The sequence below is a fragment of the Canis lupus genome, chromosome 6, assembly GCF_003254725.2.
Source record: "Canis lupus dingo isolate Sandy chromosome 6, ASM325472v2, whole genome shotgun sequence".
NCBI classification, from domain to species: Eukaryota; Metazoa; Chordata; class Mammalia; order Carnivora; family Canidae; genus Canis; species Canis lupus.
Genome location: NC_064248.1, coordinates 62,989,800 through 63,015,883, shown reverse-complemented (window position 1 = coordinate 63,015,883; position 26,084 = coordinate 62,989,800). Strand labels below are relative to the sequence as shown.

The following is a 26,084-nucleotide window of genomic DNA, read 5'->3' as shown; positions in this document are numbered from 1 at the left end:
AAAGTGCTCTCAGGACTGACAGGTCCACAGGAAGGTAACTAGGGAATTGACAAAAGCTGAACTTTCTTCTTAGCTAATTTCCTCCCAGCCCTCAGAAGGCACAGGGACACCCACACAATTCAAATTCCAGAAACTACTTCATAGTCCCTGAGCATAATTATGGGTATATATTTTATTTTATTTTATTTTTTTTATTTTATTTATGATAGTCACAGAGAGAGAGAGAGAGAGGCAGAGACACAGGCAGAGGGAGAAGCAGGCTCCATGCACCGGGAGCCCGATGTGGGATTCGATCCCGGGTCTCCAGGATCGCGCCCTGGGCCAAAGGCAGGCGCCAAACCGCTGCGCCACCCAGGGATCCCAATTATGGGTATATAATACTGCTAGCTGCCTACCTAGTGTCTATTCTCCCCTTCTTTATTACCAAGAGATTCCCAGTTTTGTTCAAGGTGACAAAGAGCTCAACTGCATTTCCCAGGTAGCTAATGGAGATGAAGAAACAAGGCTTTAGCCTTAAGCTAGAGCTGTGAGCAGAATTTCTGGGCAGGGCTTCTAGAAAGCTCTTTTTTTTTTTTTTTTTTTTGGCAGGGGGAAGATTGATTGATTTGAGAGAGAGCGAGCGCGTGCACACACAAGTGTGAGCTGGGCGAGGGGCAGAGGGAGAGAGAGAATTTGAAGCAGAATCCCCATTAAGTGCAGAGCTCACTGTGGAGCTAGATCTCATGACCTGACATCATGACCTGAGCCAACATCAGGAGTCAATGCTTCACTGACTGAGCCACTGCCTCTAGAAGGCTCTTAAAAGGAAGTGGTTTAGGTAGTCGAAACCCTTCATCTTACCCCTTCTCTATCTATGAAACTATCATTGTCCAAGGAGATGGCCATGAGCATGACAGTCACATGGCTGGGCACAGGAGCTGGGAGGAGCGTGGGTCCCTGGTGGCCTTACATTACACATCTTTTGTATATAGGCCCCAGCCACTGTTTCTGGAGGCTTCATTACTTACAATCAAACACAATCTCTAACTGACATGCTATTTAAACAAAACTTGCATGTTTTTCTTGCAATGGTATTTCAAGCAATATTTCTGTGAGATTATGCTGAAAGTGTGTTGAGTCTTGCAAGTATGCTGAAAGAATTTTTTTCTCTTCTTTCAAAATGAAAAATAGATTCATATGTGCTATATCTCACAGTTTTATTGACATAAAGTAGAATTCATATCTCAATATTTCTAAAGTAGCTCACACTACTTTGGTTTGTTTGTTTGTGGGTTTGTCTTATTCAAGATTCTCCAGAGAAATAGAACAAACAAGATATGTGTATAGACAGAGAAAGAGATTTCTTACAAAGAATTGGCTCATGTAATCATGGAGGCCAATGAGCCCAAAATCTGCCATATAGGCTGGTAGGCCCAGGAGAGTCGATGTGTAGTTCCAGTCCAAAAGCTGGCAGCCTGGAAAATTCCCTCTTGCTCCAAGTGGTTAGTCTTTTGTTTTATCCAGGCCTTCAACTGATTGGATGAGGCCTACCACATTAAGAAGGGCAATCTGCTTTAAAAAGTTCACCAATTTAAATGTGAATCCCATCCAAAAACACCCTCCAAATTAACATATAATATTAACCATTACAGGGTTTCTATTTTTGTTTATTTTTTTTAAAAGCAGACTGACTCTGGGATAAATGCAATTTCATTTGTGGTTTTGCCAAGTCCCTGGGGTTATTTTTTTCTCTTTGAAAGCATAAACAAGGTATAAAACTCATGGCTACCTCTCAACAATAATCATATCACTTCTGACTTTAAGGAAAAATTAACAGAAATATATGTAAATTAACAGTAAAGTAATAGTATTTATTGAAATTTCCACCACCACCCCTCAAAATTTGCTCAAACAGCAAATTCCAAAGGGACCAGAATTTGCTATTAATTTGTAATTAACCAAGAGAAAAGGTACCTACTTTGAAATAGAGCAGGGTGCTCCAGGATTTAGTTCTGTGCTGTAAGCCTGACATTCTAATTCTGGAATTCAATAATATCACACATCTTTTTTTCCCTTCAAAATAGTAATTTAAAATATCATATAGTTTTCTGCATCTGAGCTGTCAAGTATCCTGGGAGTTGCTGTCATCACTATACCCTATAAAGAAACCCTGGCTGGTCTGCCCACAGAAACAAAATTGTGTGTTCTACAAGGGATTTGGAACATCTTACATACATATGTTATACATTATATTTTTTGAAAAAAGATTTTAATAGGACATTCTTAAGGTTAAGAGGACAGCAAAGTCAAAGGTAAGATTAGCACACAAAATGTTAACCATATCTTCTTATATATGCTAGAGATGAGCCACAAGTCTGGCTCTAGTATTTCTAGTGGTAAAGAAGGTGAGAAATCCAATTGATTACATTACATATGGATTTAGAATGTTCCATAAGATAAAGTAAAAGGGAAACTTAATGTTCCAGAAAAGAATATAGTCTTTCTTGATTTTGAGTCTCCTACAAATATGAAATGTCATGGATAAGACCCTTCATAACATTCCTACTGAAATATTTATACCCTATGTACATTTATGACTTTCATACCACCATTTGTCTTAAAATACTGATTCTGGGGGGAAAAAAAAACTCTACAAAGGAACAAAACAAACCAGCCTAAGTATGTCACTCTCTGTAGCTTAATCTAAGGGCAGAATTTAAACCCTAGAATAGTGATTTTTGAACCACACATCCTGGATACTCTTGAATTCCAGAGAGGCACTTCCAGAGCTGAGACTGAGGAATCCAGGGGCTTGTTATCATCTACTACCCTTTTAATGTATTTTTGGATTTAATTTGCTAATTTGAGGATTTTGCATCTATGCTTATGAAGGATATTGGCCCATAGTGTTCTTTGCTTGTATGTCTTTGTCTGAATCCTGCTGGCCTTAGAAAATGAACTGGGAGGTGCTCCCCATCTTCTATTATCTGGAAGATAGTATGTAGAATTAGTATGATTTCTTTCTTGATTATGACAGAATTCACTATTATCATTGCCTCATATTTCTCATTTCTTTATCCAAGCCTTCCTTGGGTAAGGTTGACAGATAAGATATGGAATTCCAAGTTAAATTTGAATTTTAGATAACTAACAAATACTTTTAAAGTATAATTTTGTCCCATGTAATATATGAGTCATATTTCTTTATTTTAATAAATTTATTTTTTATTGGTGTTCAATTTGTCAACGTACAGAATAACACCCAGTGCTCATCCCGTCAAGTGCCCACCTCAGTGCCCGCCACCCAGTCACCCCCACCCCCTGCCCACCTCCTCTTCCACTACCCCTAGTTCGTTTCCCAGAGTTAGGAGTCTTTCATGTTCTGTCTCCCTTTCTGATATTTCCCACTTATTTTTTATCCTTTCCCCTTTATTCCCTTTCCCTATTTTTTTTTAATTTTTATTTATTTATGATAGGCACACAGTGAGAGAGAGAGAGGCAGAGACACAGGCAGAGGGAGAAACAGGCTCCATGCACCGGGAGCCCGACGTGGGACTCGATCCCGGGTCTCCAGGATTGCGCCCTGGGACAAAGGCAGGCGCTAAACCGCTGCACCACCCAGGGATCCCCTCCTTTCCCTATTTTTTATATTCCCCAAATGAATGAGACCATATGTTTGTCCTCCGATTGACTTATTTCACTCAGCATAATACCCTCCAGTTCCATCCACGTCGAAGCAAACGGTGGGTATTTGTCGTTTCTAATGGCTGAGTAATATTCCAGTGTATACATAAACCACATCTTCTTTATCCATTCATCTTTCGATGGACACCGAGGCTCCTTCCACAGTTTGGCTGTTGTGGACATTGCTGCTATAAACATCGGGGTGCAGGTGTCCCGGCGTTTCATTGCATCTGTATCTTTGGGGTAAATCCCCAGCAGTGCAATTGCTGGGTTGTAGGGCAGATCTATTTTTAACTCTTTGAAGAACCTCCACACAGTTTTCCAGAGTGGCTGCACCTGTTCACATTCCCACCAACAGTGCAAGAGGGTTCCCCTTTCTCCACATCCTCTCCAACATTTGTAGTTTCCTGCCTTGTTAATTTTCCCCATTCTCACTGGTGTGAGGTGGTATCTCATTGTGATTTTGATTTTGATTTCCCTGATGGCAAGTGATGCGGAGCATTTTCTCATGTGCTTGTTGGCCATGTCTACGTCTTCCTCTGTGAGATTTCTCTTCATGTCTTTTGCCCATTTCATGATTGGATTGTTTGTTTCTTTGCTGTTGAGTTTAATAAGTTCTTTATAGATCTTGGAAACTAGCCCTTTATCTGATACGTCATTTGCAGATATCTTCTCCCATTCTGTAGGTTGTCTTTTAGTTTTGTTGACTGTATCCCTTTGCTGTACAAAAGCTTCTTATCTTGATGAAGTCCCAATAGTTCATTTTTGCTTTTGTTTCTTTTGCCTTCGTGGATGTATCTTGCAAGAAGTTACTGTGGCCGAGTTCAAAAAGGGTGTTGCCTGTGTTCTCCTCTAGGATTTTGATGGAATCTTGTCTCACATTTAGATCTTTCATCCATTTTGAGTTTATCTTTGTGTATGGTGCAAGAGAGTGGTCTAGTTTCATTTTTCTGCATGTGGATGTCCAATTTTCCCAGCGCCATTTATTGAAGAGACTGTCTTTCTTCCAGTGGATAAGCTTTCCTCCTTTGTCGAATATTAGTTGACCATAAAGTTGAGGGTCTACTTCTGGGTTCTCTATTCTGTTCCATTGATCTATGTGTCTGTTTTTGTGCCAGTACCACACTGTCTTGATGACCACAGCTTTGTAGTACAACCTGAAATCTGGTATTGTGATGCCCCCAGCTATGGTTTTCTTTTTTAAAATTCCCTTGGCTATTCAGGGTCTTTTCTGATTCCACACAAATCTTAAAATAATTTGTTCCAACTCTCTGAAGAAAGTCCATGGTATTTTGATAGGGATTGCGTTAAACGTGTAAATTGCCCTGGGTAACACTGACATCTTCACAATATTAATTCTGCCAATACATGAGCATGGAATATTTTTCCATCTCTTTGTGTCTTCCTCAATATCTTTCAGAAGTGTTCTATAGTTTTTAGGGTATAACTCCTTTACCTCTTTGGTTAGGTTTATTCCTAGGTATCTTATGCTTTTGGGTGCAATTGTAAATGGGATTGACTCCTTAATTTCTCTTTCTTCAGTCTCATTGTTAGTGTATAGAAATGCCACTGACTTCTGGGCATTGATTTTGTATCCTCTGAGCCATATTTCTATTAAACTATTATTCTTTATCTGAAATTCAAATTTAACTTGAGTTAAAATCACGTAAACATCCAAAAACTCATCCATGAAGTTTCATAGTAGAATTATTCTTTTTTTTTAAGACTTTATTTATTTATTCATGAGAGACACAGAGAGAGGCAGAGGTATAGGCAGAGGGAGAAGCAGACTCCCTGTGGGGACCCCAATGTGGAATTCAATCCCAGGACCTGGGGATCACGACCTGCACCAAAGGCAGATGCTCAACCACTGAGCCATCCAGGTGCTTGTAGTTGTGTTATCCTTAATAGCCAAACAGTAAAGACAACCTGAACGTTGATAAACTGATGAATGGATAAACAAAATGTGGTATTTCCATATAATGAAATATTATCAGCCATAAAAAGGAATGCAGTGCTGATTCATGCTGAAACACCAACAAACTTTAAAAACATTATGGTAAGGTGAAAGGAAAGAAGCCAGACACACAAAAAAACCACATGTTATATAATTAATATGAAATGTCCAAATTGGCAAATCCATGAAGACAGAAAGGTTAGTGTTGCCAGGGGCTGAAGGAAGGGTAGAATGAGAAGTGATTGCTAGGGGCATGGGGTTTCTTTTGAGGGTGATGAAAATATTCTAAAATTAGACAGTGGTGATGGTCACATATATGATGAATATACTGCAAACTACTGCATTGTAAAGAATTTTATGGTAGGTGAATTATATCTCAATAAAAAAAAAATAACATTGAAAAATTCAACTAGGCACCATATTGTATAATGTATTAGATCTGGGTGCCTCTGATTAGTGAAACCCAAGTTACACACCTTGCTCTGGAACCACAAGGGAGTCTGGGAAATGCTACTTTGGGGCTTTTAAGTGGAAAATGATGAAAATGCATAGAGGAGGTCTGAAACACATGGAACACCTTCAGATGGCAGATGTCTACTTGATTCTGAAGTTGAAATGCCTGGGCCTGAAAGTCTCTGCTGCTTGCCAGCTGTGAGACTAGGGAAAGCTACAGGGGTATCCCCTGCTTTTTGAAAGTTCACATTTCACCACTTCGCTTTTACAAGAAAGAGCTACATTAGTGCCTGTTTTGGCTAACTGCAAGAAATCTGAAGAGTCTTTTTGCCTTTATGTGAAAAAGTGAAAAGTGAAAGTCGCATTAAGCGCCCCGATGGTGCAGGGGGGCTGTCACAGAGGCCACGCACCCCACCCCGCAGCTCAGCAGCCCCGCTGAGCTCCTTCCCCAGAACTACACTCAGCAGCTTGGCGTCAAGCGCGCAACTCTGAACTGTGTGAGCATCTGTGCTTTATCTCAATTTATTTCGTGCATCTGTTAGCAAGATGTGTCCTGAGATATCAGAAAAGCCTGAGAGAGGTTATTTTTGGGGGTCTGGGAACGCTAAAAAATTCTCCCATACAAATGAATGGTAATTGTTTCTTCACTCTGTGCCATTTTGGCATAGGAGGGTAGGAAGGCTCTACTTTGGGATAGCAGAGGAAACCTTGTAACCATCTGTGTCTCACTTTCCTCATGCATAAAATTTGTCAATACTGGTATTATGATGGCTTCCCAACTCCCTGTTTACCTCGGCTTTCTCCCTGCTGTCTCCATTCATAGAACAGCCAGAGGGATCCTTGTAAAACCTAAGTTGGATTGTGTCACTTTTTTTGCTCCAAACTCTTCAATGGTTTCCTAGACTACGCAGAGTAAAAGGACAGGGACTTATACTGGAGGAGACGCTTTCAGAAGTGGAATCAAAGTTGAGCAGGACACAAGACAAGAGAGATAAAGGGAAGAGAGGTACAGATAAAAGTGGTGGAAGGAAACTGCCAGGAAATCCTAGAAAACAAACCTTCACATTTTCTAAACCCTACAGGAAAGAAAATGAGTAAACAGAAGAAGGGGCTCTGTGGTGTTAGAAAAGCTATCTCGAATGAATATGAAATAAAAATGAGCCACAGAAAGGAATCAAGATCAAATCCTAGGGAAAGTTATTATAATTACAAAGAGAATAAGGAGCAAGAATTACACCTTGTGGTCAATAAAGCACAGAAGAAAGATTGTGTCTTTAAATAGATAAAATTGGCCCGCACCTCCTCGCCTCTCCTCTCCCGGCCGAGGCCTGGGGGACCGGAGCGAGACGTGGGGACCAGGTTCCGATGCAAGCTGATGGCCCTCGACTACCACAACCCGGGTGGCTTCAACTGCAAAGATGAAACAGAATTTAGAAACTTTATTGTTTGGCTTGAAGACCAGAAAATCAGACACTACAAGATTGAAGACAGAGGTAATTTAAGAAACATCCACAGCAGTGACTGGCCCAAGTTCTTTGAAAAGTATCTCAGAGATGTTAACTGTCCTTTCAAGATTCAAGATCAACAAGAAGCAATTGACTGGCTTCTTGGTTTAGCTGTTAGACTTGAATATGGAGATAATGCTGAAAAATACAAGGACTTGGTACCCGATAATACAAAGAATGCTGACAACGCAGCTAAAAATGCCGAGCCGTTGATCAATTTGGATGTAAATAATCCTGATTTTAAGGCTAGTGTAATGGCTTTGACTAACCTTCTTCAGATTCAGCGTCATGATGATTACCTGGTAATGCTTAAGGCAATTTGCATTTTGGTACAGGAGCGCCTGACACAAGATGCAGTTGCCAAAGCAAACCAAACAAAAGAGGGCTTGCCTGTTGCATTAGATAAACACATTCTTGGTTTTGACACAGGAGATGCAGTTCTTAATGAAGCTGCTCAAATTCTGCGATTGCTGCATATAGAAGAGCTCAGAGAGCTACAGACAAAAATTAATGAAGCCATAGTAGCTGTTCAGGCAATTATTGCTGATCCAAAGACAGATCACAGACTGGGTAAAGTTGGAAGATGAACATTTTAGGATTTCAGCTTCTCACCTGATTAGTACAATTGGGAACCATGTACGCTCTGGCATGTGTTTGGAAATCAAATGTCACATTTTCAAGGGACGAATCCTAGAAAATTGACTATGTTCTCAAGATTTACCATCATTGTTTTTTTTCTTTAATAAAGTTCAGGAAAGTGGAAAAAATAAATAAATAGATAGATAGATAGATAGATAGATAGATAGATAGATAGATAGATAAAATCTGGGCAGCCCAGGTGGCTGAGTGGTTTAGCGCCACCTTCAGCCCAGGGCGTGATCCTGGTGACCTGGGATCCAGTCCCACGTTGGGCTCCCTGCATGAAGCCTGCTTCTCCCTCTGTATCTCTGACTCTCTCTCTTTCTCTGTGTCTCTCATGAATAAATAAAATCTTTAAAAAAAAAATAGATGAAATCTATAGCCTATTATTTCAAAACAAGTTAAGATACATTCAGAAAAGAAGATACATGAGAAAACAGAATAAATTAGATTTGGTAAAACACGGAAGTGAGATGACAGGGCTCAAGTACTCACTATGAAGAATGAAAGAAAAATTACTTTAGATACAAAGTCTGAAGTAGGAAGAACACAGAAAAAAATAAACAAATAAATATGTCTTAAGAAAAGTTGAAGGTGAGAGGTGCCTGGGTGGCTCAGTTGGCTAAGCATCTGCCTTCAGCTCAGGTCCTGAGCCTCCGGATCCTGAAATCGAGTTCCACTCGGGCTCCCTGCTCAGCAGGAAGCATGCTTCTCCCTTTCTCTCTCTCCCCCTCCTCACTACTCATTCTCTCTCTCTCTCAAAAAAAAATTTTAGAAACCTGAAAAGTTGAAGGTGAAAAAGAGAAACATGTTAAAAATAAAAAATATATAAAGGAGAGAAAGTACAAATACTTAAAACAGGCAAAAAAGATCTGTACAGAAAATAAGAGCCATTGAAGAAAAAGAACACAAGAGACGAAATACTAAAATCTATAATTTGAGGGAAAAATTCTTGGAAAAAAAATTGAAAGCATACCATGAAAGAGGATACCACTTAACTGACATTATCACCCCAAGATGACCAACATGGCATGGATAATTATCTGATTTCAAAGGAAAAGAAAAAAACCTTTGATCATCCAGGCCAAAAGAGCAAGTGCCTTATAAAGGAATGAAAATAGATTGTCTTCAGACTTTTCAGAGGCAACACTTCATGCCATAGAAATTTGAATAATGACATATTCTAGATACTTGGAGAAAGAAAATGACAGTCAAGAATATTATATCCAGTAAAATGACTTTCAAGTATAAAAAGCACAACCTGGGAAGCCCTGGGTGGCTCAGCGGATTAGCGCCTGCCTTCAGCCCGGGGCATGGTCCTGGAGACGCAGGATCGAGTCCCATGTCGGGCTCCCTGCATGGAGCCTGCTTCTCCCTCTGCCTGTGTCTCTGCCTCTCTCTCTCTCTGTCTGTCTCTCATGAATAAGTAAATAAAACTTTTTTTTTTAAAAAAAGCACAACCTGTTATCAACATGCAAGAACACAGAGAATATTGTTCCCCTGAGCCTTTCCTGAGACAGCCAAAGTGATTCCAGGGATTTTGAAGCATTGACTGGTGGTAAGTTCTGAAGATGGTCATTCCCTGTTGAATTGAGACTGATTGAGGACTGATGTGAAGAGAGTATTATATGTCATGGTTGTATGCTGTGATAACATAGATATAAAACATTTATTCTTTTTTTAAAAAAATATTTATTTAGTCATGAGAGATACAGAGAGAGGCAGAGACATAGACAGAGGGAGAATCAGGCTCCCCATGGGGAGCCCGATGCAGGGCTCGATCCCAGGGCCCTGGATCATGACCTGAGCCAAAGACAGATGCTTAACAACTGAGCCAACAGATGCTCCTAAAGCAACTATTCTTAACAAAAAACAAAAAATGAGAAAGGAGAATAAAGATAGCATTGCAAAATATGCATAACTATTTTCTGTAATCATAATTGGTGGTGATAGCATCAGTATTGTATTGAGACTCTGATGTGGGGTAAAGTGAGTGAATACTGAGGAGATATTCTAATCCTATCATCCACTATGTTCTTGAGAACCAGAATTCTATTTTCTGAGATTTTATTTATTTATTTGACAGAGAGAGAGAGCAAGAATGGGAAGCGAGGGAGGAGCAGGGGCAGAAGGAGAAGCAAGCTCTCAGTTGAGCACAGAGCCTGATGAAGGGCTTAATCCCAGGACCCTGGGATCATGACCTGAGCCAAAGGCAGATGCTTAATCAACTGAGCCACCCAGATGTCCCAAGAACCAGAGTTCTTAATGAAAGAAAGGAGTCTTGAAATTTATAGTCTTGGTATGTGAATGGAAAATGTCAGTATGAACACATGAAGTATTTAAAAACAAGTGTGTGTGTGTGTGTGTGTGTTTCTGTATGTATCTACTGAAAAGCTCTAGAAACATGGACCAACTCGGGTACCTGTGAATACCCTAATGTTCAGACCATCATTTTGAAATACTGTTTCAAGAAATCAAGGCTTCTTGTTTTTGGAGAACTGGCTGATTTCAGGTATGGGGCAAGAAATACACAAAATGAGCCCAGAACATCCTGTCATTCCAGACGGTAGGGAACCTGTTGAAGACCACAAAGTTGTTTCAAAAAGACAAGGGCTGACTTGAAGAGGTTTCCACTGTCAAAGTTGGAGTAATTTGAGTTTCTGTAATGATAATAACTACTATGAATGCAACACAGAAAATATATTTGAATTGATGAGTTCATACTGATATTTTTAAAATATGAAAATAAGTGGTCATCTTTGGAGGATCATAGGGAACCAATTTGTTACTATCTTGAAAACTGGTAAATAAATGGAAAGAATCAAACATTTATCCTGCCTTTCCCATATTAACTTTACTATTCTGTAACCAAATAGTAGAAAAGGAAAGCAATGCTTAATAAAATTATTCCAGGTAATAAGTGAAAAGTAAATTATATAATTTGAATGACTAATTATGAACTACCAGTGCATTCATGTATCTAGAAAACAAACAGAAATGGCTGCTGATATCCTAAAAAAGAGCCATCCAGACATTACGTGCCTCCTGATGAAATAACACACTATGTATACTCTCACTAAAGGAAGAGAGCTTGAAAAAAAAAAAAAAGGAAGAGAACTTGAATCTTGCCAAGCCTCTGAATCCAGATTCCAATCTGCAAGAAACAGAGGACAGTGGAACATACTGAATGCATCATAAGGATGCAATCAGCAAAGTTCCATAGGTCAGTGATTCTCAATGTGTGGTCCCAGACCAGCCACACTCACATCACCTGAGAACTTGCTAGAAAAGCAAATTCTCAAGCCCCATCCTGACCTACTGAATCAGAAATTCTTGAAGTGGGGTCCAAAATCTGTATTTTAATGAGCTCTCCAGGTGATTCTGATGTGCATTTATGGTTTGAGAACCAGTGCTACAGGTCAGGTGTCCAGGGTTCTTTAATCGAAGTACAAGAAAAAGAAAAGGGTGGAAGACAAGCTATAGATTAAGAGATATATCAAAAAAATTTTTAATGAATAAGACTAAATTACAGTGTCTAAGGACCTCCATTTGGGTGAAAACCCATAAAGAACCATAAAGACATTATTCATACAAAGTCAACAGCATGGTTACTTTTGGAGAAATGTAGGAGGTTATAACTTTACTAAAGTCAGAGCACATGAAAGGATCTCTGGAGTGCTGGCAAAATTCTATTTCTTCACCTGGTTGATGATTACAAGAGTGTTCAGCTGATAATACTTTACTAAGCTATATATTTGTTTTGTGTGGTTTTTCTGTATTTTTATTTCACAATAAAAAGTTATAAAAAATTACTGTTGATTGAATGACATTATTTAAACCTCTTGGGCCTTAGCTTCTTTGCCTGAGCTATGAAGATATAGCTTCATGCTCACTCTGGAACTTTATTTTACAACCCAAATAATGTTGACCTTATAGTAGTTATTTGTCATGGTTATGGGAAATGACTGCATACATTATAGTCCTCTAAGCCAGTACTTAAATCATGTTTGGGGAGTGGAGAGAGCAGAAAGGACTGGCTTAATTTTTACAATAATTGCCTTTATACTCGCATTTTCTCTTCACAACTGCCTGAGAAATACACTTTCTCACCAGAAACCCAAAAAAAGAGGAGAAAGCTGTAAAGGTGGGACCCTCTAAGGCAGTAGCACCTCCTTGTTCTTTCTCTCAGGAGGATATGTATTTAAAATCACTATCCTGCTTAAGATTGGGATCATCACACAGGCAAAATCCACTGAGAACTGGCATGAGATTCAGGGTGCCTGGTGGCTCAGTCTGTTAAGCGTCTGACTCTTAATTTCAGCTCAGGTCATGTTCTCAAGGTTGTGGAATTGAGCCCTCTGTAGGGCTCCATGTTCCTCATGGAGCTTGCTTAATATTCTCTCTCTCCCTTTCTATTCCTCTGCCCTCCCTGTCTCTAAAAAAATTAAATTAAAAAAAGGAAAAAAATAACTGGCATGTAATTCAAAATTGGATGATTTCTTTCAGCCCTAGCAAGTAGCTCTGAGTGATGCTACATGACAAGGTCCAATCCTATGGATGACTGAAGTGGAGACTCAGCAGTAGAACTAAACTCAAGTAGCAAGAACCTTCATGGGCTGTTTTCCCCCTGACTGGCAATGATCCAGCCAGACCTATACAGCTACCAACCAAGGAAGTGTGTATCCATGGGTCTTAGGGTTTGTGTGTAGACAAAGGTAATTATGAAGGAGCTTGAAACCACTCATGTGGTTTGGGAACATTTACATTCCTTAATTCTCTTTCTCCCTTTTTTATATAAATATTTATTCCTTTTATAAATATTTTAATGTCTGTGTTTTCTATTTAATTTGTATATTAGTTGATTTTTATTATATTTCATAGAAATATCAGTCTGTGACTGCTTGGAAATGAATGCCCCCCCACTCCCCAACATGCATTTGCCACAGATAATTTGAGATGCACTGAAACATAGACTATATTAAAATTTTAAAATTCCGTCCATTAAAAGGCATCATAAAGAGTGAAAAGACAAGCCACAGAATGGGAAGAAATATTTGCAATATAAAACACACAAAGGACCAGTATCTAAAATACAGAGAGAGTTCATACAATTAGAAAAATGGGCAAAAGACTTAAATGGTCATTTCACGTAAGAGGAAGGCCTGATCACTAACAAGCATATGGAAAGGGAGCAATTCATTTAGGAAATGAAAATGAAAACCACAGAGAAAAGCCCATGGTCAGCAGATGAGCAAAAAATTTAGGTCTCTCAATTCTGAATGTTGGTTGAAGTATGGAAGCTCTCATATATTGCTCATGAAAGTGTAAAATTGGTGAAATCATTTTATGAAAATCTTTGACATATGAATCTACCAAAGCTTTAATACACACATGCCCCATGAGCCAGCAACTCTACTCCCAGACAGTCTACAATATTTGATGCAAGTAAGTCAAAGGGCAGGTAAAAGAATCCTCAGAGCAGCATTATTTGTAATAGCCCCAAATAAAAACAACTTAATTGTACATCCAACACCTGAAGAATGGGTGAATTCTTAAATACATACACGGTGGAACATTAAGCAGGAATGAAAAAGAACAATCCAGAGCTTTACACAGCACCCGGGATGATTCTCTCAGACATATATAGTTGTCATAGGGCTTCATCCTGGTTCCCTCAAGGGAGCACAGGATGCTTCAGTGGATGAACCAGTCTATAAATTCAGATGTATCCTCATGCTGGAATACTCTCCTCTAGAGATTTAACTCCACCTTGGAGTTGAGGTGTCATGGATGGAAGATTAATAGAGTTTGGGGCCAGAAGAAACTTCAGAATCTGATGTAGTCTATGACACGAAAGTCAGAGGCTGGGACTAGAACTGACATCCCCTTGATGGAGTCCTTGTGCTCGGGATCACTGGGCTAGGAATGGATGGGAGACAGTTGTTGGAATTCCCAAGGGGTTAAGCAGAGAGGAGCTGTAGGAATGTAAGACCTGGAGACAATAGGACTGTCAGAGGCTCCAGATAATGTGCCTGGCTTCCCTAGCTCCGTACTCCCAGCTGGACAGTATTTAGCCCAGTGGTTCTTGAATCATACCTAAATTTTGTGCTTGAGTTTGTTAGCTAAGTCATCTCCTTCTTCATAGGCCAGGTGCCTGGTTCTATCAAAGTGCTCCTCCAACTCTTGTTACCATTCCCTGCTATAGGCCAAGCATCTCCAGATTATCTCCTTCAGGGGCCCAGGAGATCCTGAGGTCCTTCTATCTTTCTGCTCAGTTCCTTTCCTCCTTTTGTTTATTGTACTGCTTTTTGGCATCTTTACTAGAGTCAAAGGATTGAGAAAAAATACTTTCTTCCATTCATTGTTAATCAACAGTCCTAAGTCCTCAACCTCAAACATTCTCCACCTTCTCCTGGTCTAATTGTATCTGTCATTGCTCTTTCTCTCCTGCACCTTCTCCCACTCCCCTTCTGCTGGCTCCTTCTCCTGCTATATGAAATTTCCCCTCACTTTCCAACTCTTCTCCACCCACCCCTAAGAGACAGCTCTATAGCCACTGCCCTGAGCTAATGCCTTACCCATGCTGCCTCTGGCTTGGACTATGTACTCATTGCCAATCACATCTCTCCATCATAGCACCAACCACAATGCCAGCAGGTACGTGATGAGGATTTGCCAGAAGAATGAATGAATGGCTAATTACTGAGGAATGACGGTGGTATTCAAAATTGTTTGGGTGATATTCATTTTGCTTGGGTGGGCATAAGTGATAAAGGTATGAAACTAATTTAATTCATGAAGTTGGGAGTTTTTTAAAAGATTTATTCATTTATTTGAGGCAGAGAGTGAGTGCACATGAATGGGGTTGCAGGGAGAGGCAGAGGGAGGGGAGAGAGAAAAAGAGAGAAGGAGACAGAGAGGGAGAAGGAAAGAGAGAGGGAGACTCCCCACTGAGTGTGGAGCCTGACACAGGGCCTAATCTCATTGCCCTGAGAGCAAGACCTGAGCTAAAATCGAGAGTCTGATGCTTAACCAACTGAGCCGCTCAGGCACCCCTGGAAATTGGGAGACCCTTTTTTTGTCTGCAAATAGTGCAGAGTTAGTTGCACTCTTAGAAGTGAAAGCTTTTGGGATCCCTGGGTGGCGCAGCGGTTTGGCGCCTGCCTTTGGCCCAGGGCGCGATCCTGGAGACCCGGGATCGAATCCCACGTCGGGCTCCCGGTGCATGGAGCCTGCTTCTCCCTCTGCCTGTGTCTCTACCTCTCTCTCTCTCTCTCTCTCTCACTGTGTGCCTATCATGAATAAATAAAATAAAATTAAAAAAAGAAGTGAAAGCTTTTGCTGTTCTCCATGTTTCTCCATGATTTCCTGACCACAATGAGCAGGACCCTTCTAATCACTGCATGTCTTATGGGAAAAGTAATGCAATGCTCTCATGTTCCCACTGAAGGCCTCTCCTAGTGGTCCCCACTATATAAAGGAAAGTTTCCAATTTTGTTTACAAGCTCTATGTAGGAAAAGGGTTTCTATTTGCCAACCACAGGAAACAAAAGGTAATATTTTATACAGATGGTCTCCAGCTTATGATGGTTAGACTTATGATTTTTCAACTTTGTGATGGTATGAAAGAGATTTGTATTCCAGTAGAAACTGTACTTTTAATTTTACATTTGAGTTCTGATCTTTTCCCTTGTGATACATGTACAATACTCTCTTGTGTTGCTGGGCAGGGGCAGTAGCCCCAGCTCCCAGACAGCACCACAATCACATGGGTAAACAACCCATACACTTACAACCATTCTATACCCATACAGCCATTTTCTTTTTCACTTTCAGTACAGTATACAATAAATTATATGAGATATTCAGTACTTTATTATAAATAGGTTTTGTGTGAGATGATTTTTGCTTAACTGTAAGCTAACTTAAGTGTTCTGAGCACGTTTAAGGTAGGCTAGGCTACGCTATGATGGGTGGTTGGCTAAGGGTTAAATGTATTTTCAACTTATGATATTTTCAACTTATGGTGCATTTATTGGTAACCCTATTGTAAGTGGAGGAAGATCTGTACTTAATCACAAGAATGAGAATTTTAAGTTGTCTCCCCTGTGTTTCTTGGGGTGCTGCAGATTGCTGCTTCTTGGAACTCATGTCTGTGAATGACTCACTGTTGAGAATTCTGCTCTCTAACTCAGGAGCAGAATGAGCATTAATAGTCTGCTGTAAATCCTGGTGGTTCACAGTTTGAGAGCTTGTTTTTGCACAGATGTTAATACTAATGTGTGGCTTTAAAACACTCCATCCATTATGCCAATGCTCTGTTCCAACATCCCCCATGAAGGATTTAATCTATTATTTTCCTCACCTCCTTTTATACCAATTCTCACTTGACAGCAAGAAACACAGCCCACCCTCTAATATCCCAGAGCATAAAGAGAGGACAACCTCCCTTCTGAGTTAAAAAATAGGACTACATTTGTGTGGGGGACAATTTATATGCCACGGTTAATAAATAATAGATTTTTATACTGCATCTATTAATTATATCAATCAAAATGCATTAAGGATCAGTTATGTGCAGTACTTTACTAAGACACTGGGGACATGACACTGAATAAAATATGATTTCCAACCTTAAGTTCTAACAATCTAGTGAGGGATGATCCTGTAACACCATGGAGGGATGCAACTTAGTTTTTAAACAATCTTTAAAAATTCAACTTATTTATTTATTTTTATTAAAATATTTTATTTATTTATTCATGAGAGACACAGGGAGAGATTGAGAGGCAGAGACACAGGCAGAGGGAGAATCAGGCTCCATGCAGGGAGGCTGACATGGGATTCGATCCTGGGTCTCCAGGATCAGGCCCTGGGCTGATGACTGCACTAAACCGCTGAGCCACCCGGGTTGCCCCATCAACATTTTTATTTAGATTCGTCACTCATGTCAATAGTTTCTTCTTTTATGAGAAAGGAAAGCATGAACTCCAGCTTCCACTCTTTTGCCCCAGCCAGCGATAATTCCTGAAACATTTTCTTGAGCTATCTTCCTCTAAAAAAGAGAAAATGTACAGATGCAGCACTGATATGGGTAGTGGCCCCATGTCTGTGGGCAGGTCACCACGTTATCGTGTGACCACCATGAGGGACCAGGAAACAGCCTCTCCACTGGAGCCTCGGAAAGGGAAAATAGCCCGAGTTTACACCTACATTTTAGCCCTGAGAGATTTGTGTCTGACTCCAGACCTCAAGCTGTAAAATAATACATGTATATTTTTAAGCCACTAAATTTATGGTAATTTGTTACAGCAGCAACAGAACACTAATACAGGGTGTAAGTCAGGGAGAGGAGTTGAGTACCACAGCAGGACAATGTCAGGATGATTTAGGGATAGCCATGAGACAAGAGAGCTGCTGTGGCAGGTGTAATAGGATTTGAAGTCAGAACAGTCAGAGTCAGGCTGTGGGGAGCCTGAGATGAGAGATTTATGAGTGGAGACACAATCTTCCGGCCCCTGGAAAGTCACTGACCAGTTCCAGGAAGGAGACAGAATGAGCCAAATTTTGGAAGTGGAGACTGTGAAAGCACTAAAGGAACTTTGGCACTTTGTAAAGTTGCCCAGGGCTGCCTTGGGGGCTCAGCAGTGTCAGGGCAAGTGACTGGCCCTGGGACTGCCCTCCCCACCTCTCTAGGGCATTTTGCCTTGTTCCTTGCTTCCTTTTTTTGGCTAACTTCAGATTTCGTTTGAACAAGGGATTTCCAGATTTCATTTGAACAAAGGATTTGTATCTAAAAATGAAAACATGGAATGAGCACATCTTACTATACAGAGAGGTCAAGTGTCTTGTTGCTGGTCATCCAGCAGGAAGGTGAGAAGGCCAGTCCTTTCCCCTAGGAATCCTGACTCCTGGTCCTGAGCTCTTCTGGTGATCGGTCCGAGGGACTGGAAGGGGAAGTGGATGAGGCTATCTGCTAGGTGATTTTTACGTGTGGACTACCAAAGCTTTCAGCATGAAAGGAAGGGTCTAGATATGAACTACATACAAGTCGCAAGGATCAGCATGTCTTAAGAGACTCAGAGGACCCGTGGGTCAGCTAGGGCCAGTGAGAAACAGGAATCCAACCCCTTCCCAAGATGGACAGAAGGAACGGACACCTTAGAGCTCTAGCAGGAAGGGGAGTGGAATTAGCAGACCCCAATGAGGGCATAGTAAGGATGCAGGCGGTCCTTTTACCAGGGCGGGCCAGTGTTGGGTTAACAAAGCCAGAAAACGAATGTGAATGCGGTGTCAGAGCAGGCCAGGAGGCAAAGACCTGCCCTCGGGCTTCAGCGACACTCCCAAAGGAATCACGGCTCCGTCTATTAACCTCCTCATGACCCCGCTCCCAGCAAACTTGTAACACCATAAACCAAACGGTTCTGTGAGGGCTCCCAATGAATGTTCAGGGCCTTGTGGCTGTCTAAGCATGCCTCTCAATTGTCAGGGTATTATTACGTTAACAGGAACATTGTAATTACTTTTACATTATTACAATACACAAAGTGGTTTAAGCAGTAAAAAGGCTTTGATGAATTAGTAGTTCTTTTGATTCCTGCAGCTTTGCGGCTCATGTTCAAAGATACCTTTTAAAAGTTTCAGATCCATGGAAAAACCGCCATAGACTTTACCCCGATTTTCTTTCTTTCTGACTCCAAACCCGTGTAAGATACTACTAAAGTAGTAAGATACTACTTTCTAGACCCTCCACCCAGAACTCCCCCATCACCTCCAGTTCAACTCATTCAAAACTGAAGCCCATCACCTGGCACCCCCAGCTTGTTCCTCCTCCTGTATTTTGTCTGGGTGAGTGGCCCTTCCGCTCATCTGGCCATCTCAGCCCAGCACTCTGTTATCTTCTCTGTCAGCCACTGCCACATTTTACAACCATATAACAACATCCATCACCACCATAACAATAATAGTGGTGGCCATTTCTGAGCACCTATATTGTATTTTAGGTACCGCAAACGCATTATTGTGAGTCTTACAAATTCTGCAAATTTTATACTATTATCTTCACTTAATAGTCAAAGATCCTAGTATCTAGAGACAATATTTCAGCAAAGTCTACCCGCCTGTAGGTGGCAGCTGGGGTCAGGACTTGAACTCACATCTGATTCTAAAACATGCATTTTCCACTGCCCAGAGCTGCATCCAGTAGATCACCAATGGTTCTGCCAAAATTCCCTGTTAAATATGCCGAAAATCCACCTATCTCCATGTGCAGAGCTGTTCGCTGGGTTAGTTTACGTGTTCCTTAGTTTTCACTGAACTGATAGCACAGGCTCCTCACTGATCTCTCACCTTCAGTCTTGCTGTATTCTCAACCAACTTCTCTAGCCGTGTACTGCTAAGCTGACTGGTCATAAATAAGTTCCTGCATGTTCACCCCGGACCTCCTAAATGAGCATCTCCAAGCCTGCACAATAGTCTTACTAACAAGCATCCCCCTCCCTCCAATGATTCCAATGATCAGCCAGTACAGCCAGGTCTCTAAGAGGGAAGTCCCTTACTTACAACCTTCAGTGGCTCTTGGTCCCCCAAAGGATAAACTGAATACTCTGTAAACTGACATATATGAGCCCTTTATGACTTGGCTCCAACTTATCCTTTCTAATCAATCATGCTAGCCCATCAAAGTCACTTGGTAAATTGATGCACGATATGGGAGGCAGAATTATGGCCCTCCAGAGATGTGCATGCCCTAACCCCCAGAACTTGTGATTATGTTGCCTAAGGGGATTTAGCAAATGTGACTGGAGTTATGGACCTTGAGGTGGGGAGATGGTCCTAGATTATTCAGGTGGGCTGAAGCTAATTGCTTGAGTCATTAAAACTAGAGAATCTTTCCCAGCTGCCATCAGAGAGAGACATGATGATGAGAAAAGACGACACGTGAAGGACTTGAACTGTCATTTTGGCTTTGTAGATAAAGAGGCCATGAGCTAAGGAACATGGCGGTGACTAGAAGCTGCAAAAGGCAAAGAAACAGACCCTCCCCTAGAGCTTCCAGAAAGGAATGCAACACCTTGATTTTATTAGCTCATTTTGGACTACTGACCTTAGGAATCATACATTAATAAATCTGTGTTGTTTTATGCTAAGTTCATGGTAATTTTAAAAAGCAGGAATAGAAACAAATGCACATAGTCTTCCAAAGGTGACCTGCTCATCTACACTTCTTACATCTCTCATTTCTGTTTCAGGTGCCCCGGTCAGGTCCACTTGGGAAATTCCTACTCACCCTTCAAAACTGAGCTCAAATTGGCCAATTCAGACAGGCTCCTTCACCTCTAATAGCACCCAATGTTTTCATCAGTGCTAATGTCACCTTTTTATTTGTTTACTTATCTGCATTCCCCATTCTCCTTATGGCTGAGATCTGTCTTGCTGATTTTGTACTTGTAGCCTGGCATAGAGCCTGGTATTTATTGAAATTAGCTCAAAAAATATTTTCTGAGTAGTAACTATGGAGATATTGAAGAAACTGTATTATAATAGCACTTCATAAAAGCCATTTGCTGTTGAATTCTGTGAATCTTAACAGAATTTCAGGTTGAGTTTTGTTTTTTTTTTTTAAGATTTTATTTATTTTTTCATGAGAGACACAGAGACATAGGCAGAGGGAGAAGCAGACATCCCACAGAGGGCCTGATGCAGGACTCGATCCTGATCCCGGGACTCCGCGATCACCACCAGAGCCAAAGGCAGACACTCAACTGCTGAGTGTCCCAGGTGCCTTGAATTTCAGGGTTTTAAATGTCAATGGTCGTAATGATTCCAAAGGTGAGTCTCTTTAAGATCGGGAGTTTTTGTTTACCACTTGCATTACTTTCTTTTGAAATCTATTATTAAAATTTTCCTTATGTGGAAAGTATTTCTTTCTAATATTTTACTCTAGATGGAAAAGACAGAAGAAAAACATTACCTTGATTAAAAGCAACTAACTTCTTTACCCCCATGTCATTATTAAAATTAACTGTGCATGTCTCCTCAGGAACCTGATTCTCACTGGTCCTCTTGTTCTGCAGCCATGTCCAGAAGTTAGGACCCTTGCCAAATTTCCTGCATAATGTGAGAAACCCTTTGGTAGCTAAGACAGCCCTACATGGACTCCAAGGAAGAAACCAGCCGCTCCAGAAGGAATCCTGTGGTTTTGGTCTGCCATCCCTGACTTGACCCCATTTGTGTCCAAAGAAGCCCAGGGCCCTGTCCCACACTCGCCTCAGGGCACAGGAGAGGAACCAGGACAGGGACTTACTCCCCTAACATACCTGGAGAACTGTCATGATTTGTTTTCAGGAGTTGTTTGGTCCTCAACCCTGTCTGCAAATTAAAATCACCTGGAATGCTACTGGCAAATTCCTGTGGAATTCTTATCGATTGGTGCATGGAAGGATCTGGGAACTGGTGTTTTTCAAAGATCCCTGGGGGATTCTGATGTGCAGCCAGGGTCTTGGTTCACAGTAGGCTATAGTTTCCAAATTTTAGTTAGAATAAGAATTACAGGTGGTACGTGAGAGGCACACAGCATGGGCTCCCAGGACCTCACCCTGGAGCCCGCCTTGCTCCCAGATTCCCAGCTAGTAGATCTCAGGAGTCCGGGAAGCTCCTGGGTTAACCTACAGCTCCAGCAAGTCTGAGGCAGCCCCTGCAACCCACTCTGGGGGTGCAGGCACTCAGTACCCGCCATCTGGAAGTGTCTGGCATCCACTGCCCAGCTGCGAGGCCAGGACATTGTCCTAACAGCAGAAACACTGGGAAGAGACACTTGGTGAGGGCCCCTCAAACAAAGGCCCCAGCTGTCTGCAAGCACCAATTTGTCGTAGCATGCTGACAATGTGAAGGGGGGAGGAAAAAGCATGACTGTACACTGATGACCATATACAGAGCACAGCCCTCCTTTCCCACCATGGGATAAAAGCCCATCAGCCTTTAGGAAACACCCCATCCCCACCTCATCCCATTACACTGCATCCTGCTATGAAATATGAGCATCTTCAATTTCAATTGTAGATTTCAAAGAAGACTTACATGAGAATCCACACTTGAACTCCCACCACACATTGCAAACACTGTTTTCGATTCATTCAGCTTCAGTTCGTCTGGTTTTTATTCACTCAGCTTAAATTTTGTTAACAAACATGTTTTGACTTGGAGGCGCCTGGCTGGCTCAGTTGGCAGAAGTGTGGGACTCTAGATCTCGGAGTTGTGAGTTCAAGCCCCACGTTGGATGGAGAAACTACTTAAAATCTTTTTAATTCTTTTTAAATTTTACTTATTTATTCATGAAAGAGAGAGAGAGAGAGAGAGAGAGAGGCAGGCTCCATGAGGGGAGCCTGATGAGGGACCTGATCCTGGGTCTCCAGATCACGCCCCAGACCAAAGGCAGCGCTAAACTGCTGAGCCACCCAGGCTGCCAGAGAAAGTGCTTAAAATCTTAAACAAATGTTTTGGCTTGACTGACATAGTACACCGGAAATGGGTGTTTGTCACAATCCTGGATGAGGCTGCTGGCAGGCAGGTTGGCGCTGCTCTGGTACCCATGGTTTCATTTCAGAATACTTCCATAGGCGATCCTACTCATGAAGGACAAGCAAGTATTTCCTTATGTGAGGCAGGAGCGAGAACACAGCCTTCCCCACTGCTCTCACTCACTTTTCAAGGCTCTTGGATACCAGACAATCTAGAATGAGTCAGGTTGCCATATCTACTGAGACCAGAGGGCTTCCTACACCCTCCATGAATAGATCCACATGGAGACTTGAAGCATGGCACAAGAGTGGGTTATCTCTATGTCAACTGAATGTTCCAGAGAAGTTGGGGGATGGTGAGCAGTAATCAGGTGAGCCAGGGGTCCTCTATGATGAAGCCAAGTGGTGCTGGAGTTTAATAAGATCCAAGGGTTTAGACTAAACTATTCCCTGAATCTCCTACAGAAAGTCTCAGGAATCTTGGAACTGAGGTGGCCTGGGCTGCTGGTGGAGGACACAGTCTTCAAGATGGGTTGGCAGGGCCTAACAGCTATGGCTTTTTCCATGCCTCCGGCCCTGACCTGACCCACAGTGAGAAGTTCTAACCTAATTCTTGTCGTCACTGTACCTACAGCTACATGACGTCACACCCTCCCCCTTCTGTAGGACAGGCTGCTAAACTGGGGCTGCAGTGTCTGAAAGTAAGTGCTGCTATATCTGGAATTAATGACATTTCTAGGAAATCTGAACATGTGAAGAAATGACTAAATGTTCATTAGAATCCACTTCACCAGCTTGTTAGCTGCTGTCACTGACAGCCAGCACTAATAGCAACAAGACAAATCTCTACCATGTCCCTTTGGAATCTCACCGGCTGCAAGTTGTCTGCAATTTGTGGAAACAGTGTCAGAACTATAGGGAGAGGGAGGACTGGTCACATCTGCACACACTTGCCCGGGGTCACCTACATTCCACATGCTCTACTGTGTTTCACACAAGCTTATAATGTGTTTTGCTTAATTCTTGAGGCTGGCTCGGAGCTTAGATAAAGGAGGGGCAACCACTTTCAATCGGCCACCTGATGTGACCTGCCCTGCTGATTTGTGACGCCATCACTAAACTGCCTTCATTTGGTTAGGAAAGGATGTGTTTCGTTCTTTGTTCTCAACGTGTTATTCTTCACAGTCCCATCCTAAAAAGGAAAAGTGTGTCTTGGCAGCCCAGGTGGCTCAGCGGTTTAGCGCTGCCTTCAGCCCCGGGGCATGATCCTGGAGACCCGGGATCCAGTCAGTCAGGCTCCCTGCATGGAGCCTGCTTCTCCCTCTGCCTCTAGCTCTCTTGCTCTCTCGAACTCTCTCTCTCTATCTCATGAATAAGTAAATAAAATATTTTTTTTAAAGTGTGTCTTGCCAAATTCCCAGTGTGACTTGAGCTCCAAATGACAAGCTACCCGTTATTTGATTCTATCCACATGGAATTGTACTTCCATGGTTTCAATATCTGCATTTCAAGACTTCTATGAGCCATTAATAAGGTAGAAGACAGAACCTGACTAAATCACAGGTTTGTAAACAATTATAACAAAACAGAGGTACTTTAAAAGGACCTATGGCTTTGTGAAGCTCCGGGCTGGCTCCTTGGCTCAAACATTTTGTGGTACTTTGACCTGTATTTGCCTACCTGATGAGGGACATTGCTCAGAGTTGACAGGAAGTTTCTTCTTCCAGTCCTGGGAAGATGTGTTGTGTGTACACACACAGGATGGAGAACTGAGAATATTTAGTGGGTAACTGAGCAGCGCTGACCTGCCTGCCAAAAAGGCATCTATTTTCAAAAAATATCTATGTTTCACACAAAAGTATTCTGATTCTACTAGGTTATGGCATGAATGTACACACCCTAGAGTAGGTCTAAATTTAAACTGGGAGCTCTCTCCTCAATCCTGTAAAGGTTGAAAGTACCATGTGAGTGGGGTACTGATACTGACAAGGAAGTCTATCCCCTGGAACCTCTAAGAAAATGGTCACCTAGCAGAGCTGCCACCATTCACACATGACATTTAATGGAAAAAAGATTTCACAAAAGGATACTTTCCTTACTATGCAATGTACCCTGGTAATTCTCACTTTGTTCTTTCCCATTAAAAAAAAAATACATTTGTTTTCAAGTAAACCTTACACTCAACGTGGGGCTCAAGCTCACAACCCCAAGATAAAGAGCCACATGTTCTACTGACTGAGCCAGCCCGGCACCCCTCAATCCCATTTTTGAAAATGCTGGTCACATCATATGTTGATTAGCATTATACTAACTACCTGACACACTAATGGACTGTGATCTACCATTGGAAAGATGCTACAATAGAAACATGAAAGTGTCCTCAAGCTGAAGACTCTAACAGAAAGCCACAAAGAGTGTTTAGGAGTTTGGGACTATTGTGGTCCAGAACATTCCCCCAGAATATACTCCTCAGTGGTGGCCTACAGCTTGTGGTCTGGGAAGCAGGGCTATCTAGATGCACTGGGATAGCAGCACCCTGGGCTCACAAAATGGGGAGGAGGGGAGGAGAAGGCCTTGCATTCTTTTCCCCTTAGGCACAGCCTGTTTAGGAACAAGCCGCCATGCCTAGCTCATAGTGGAGGCTCAGAGCTCTGTAGTCCAGGAGAGCTCCCATCCTCGAGGTGAAACTCAAATGTTACTTTCGTGAAAGTTTTCCTCTTTTCCTCTTGTTAACACCTACTGCAGTTGCTCCACACCTTGTTTTGTGTTGCATAACACCTTATAAACTGTGGACCAGTTACGCTTTGGCTTTATGTCCTTTATTGACTGTAATAGCTTGAGGACTGTTACAATGTCTTACTCATGTCTGTGTCCCTGACCCAGCACAGTATCTTGTACATAATGGGTGCTCAACTGATGTTTGGTACATATCCAAGCAGGCCAGAGAAAGGTTTTGTCTCATACCTGGAAGCGGAAACCGATCTATCTTTGAGAAAATGTCACTAAAATTCTGCAGTCTCACTTATCCAGCATTGGCACTTCTTACCCTCTGTCTGTGCATCCATTCCTCCATCCATCCATCCATCCATCCACCCAACTTTGAGTCTACTGTATTCCTATGCTAATCACTGGTTACTAAGATGGGCTAGAGAGTCCCTGTCTCTAAAGTGCGTCTAGTTGCCTCACGCCCAGTCTAGTGGGGCAGAAGACAAGGTAGAGAGTGATGACAACACAGTATGAGAAGTGCTAGGAGGAGGGGTGGCTAAATTCAGTTTCCTGGCTTATCGAAATCCGCTCTCTTGCCATTTATTTTGTCTGCTTCTCTCCAACTTCCTAAGCTCTTCCTCA

At 41.8% G+C, this 26,084-nt stretch overlaps 2 protein-coding genes across 2 annotated transcripts in view; one reads left to right on the top strand and one right to left on the bottom strand.

Annotated features, from left to right (window-relative positions):
* Positions 1-26,084, bottom strand: part of LOC112640973 (SSX family member 2 interacting protein) — a 120,046-nt gene that overhangs the window by 69,950 nt on the left and 24,012 nt on the right. The window lies entirely within an intron of this gene.
* LOC112679180 (RNA transcription, translation and transport factor protein-like) lies at positions 7,371-8,319 on the top strand. Its single transcript, XM_035717204.2, has one exon. The coding sequence runs from the start codon at positions 7,449-7,451 to the stop codon at positions 8,163-8,165; it is 717 nt and encodes a 238-aa protein (XP_035573097.1). The 5' UTR covers positions 7,371-7,448; the 3' UTR covers positions 8,166-8,319.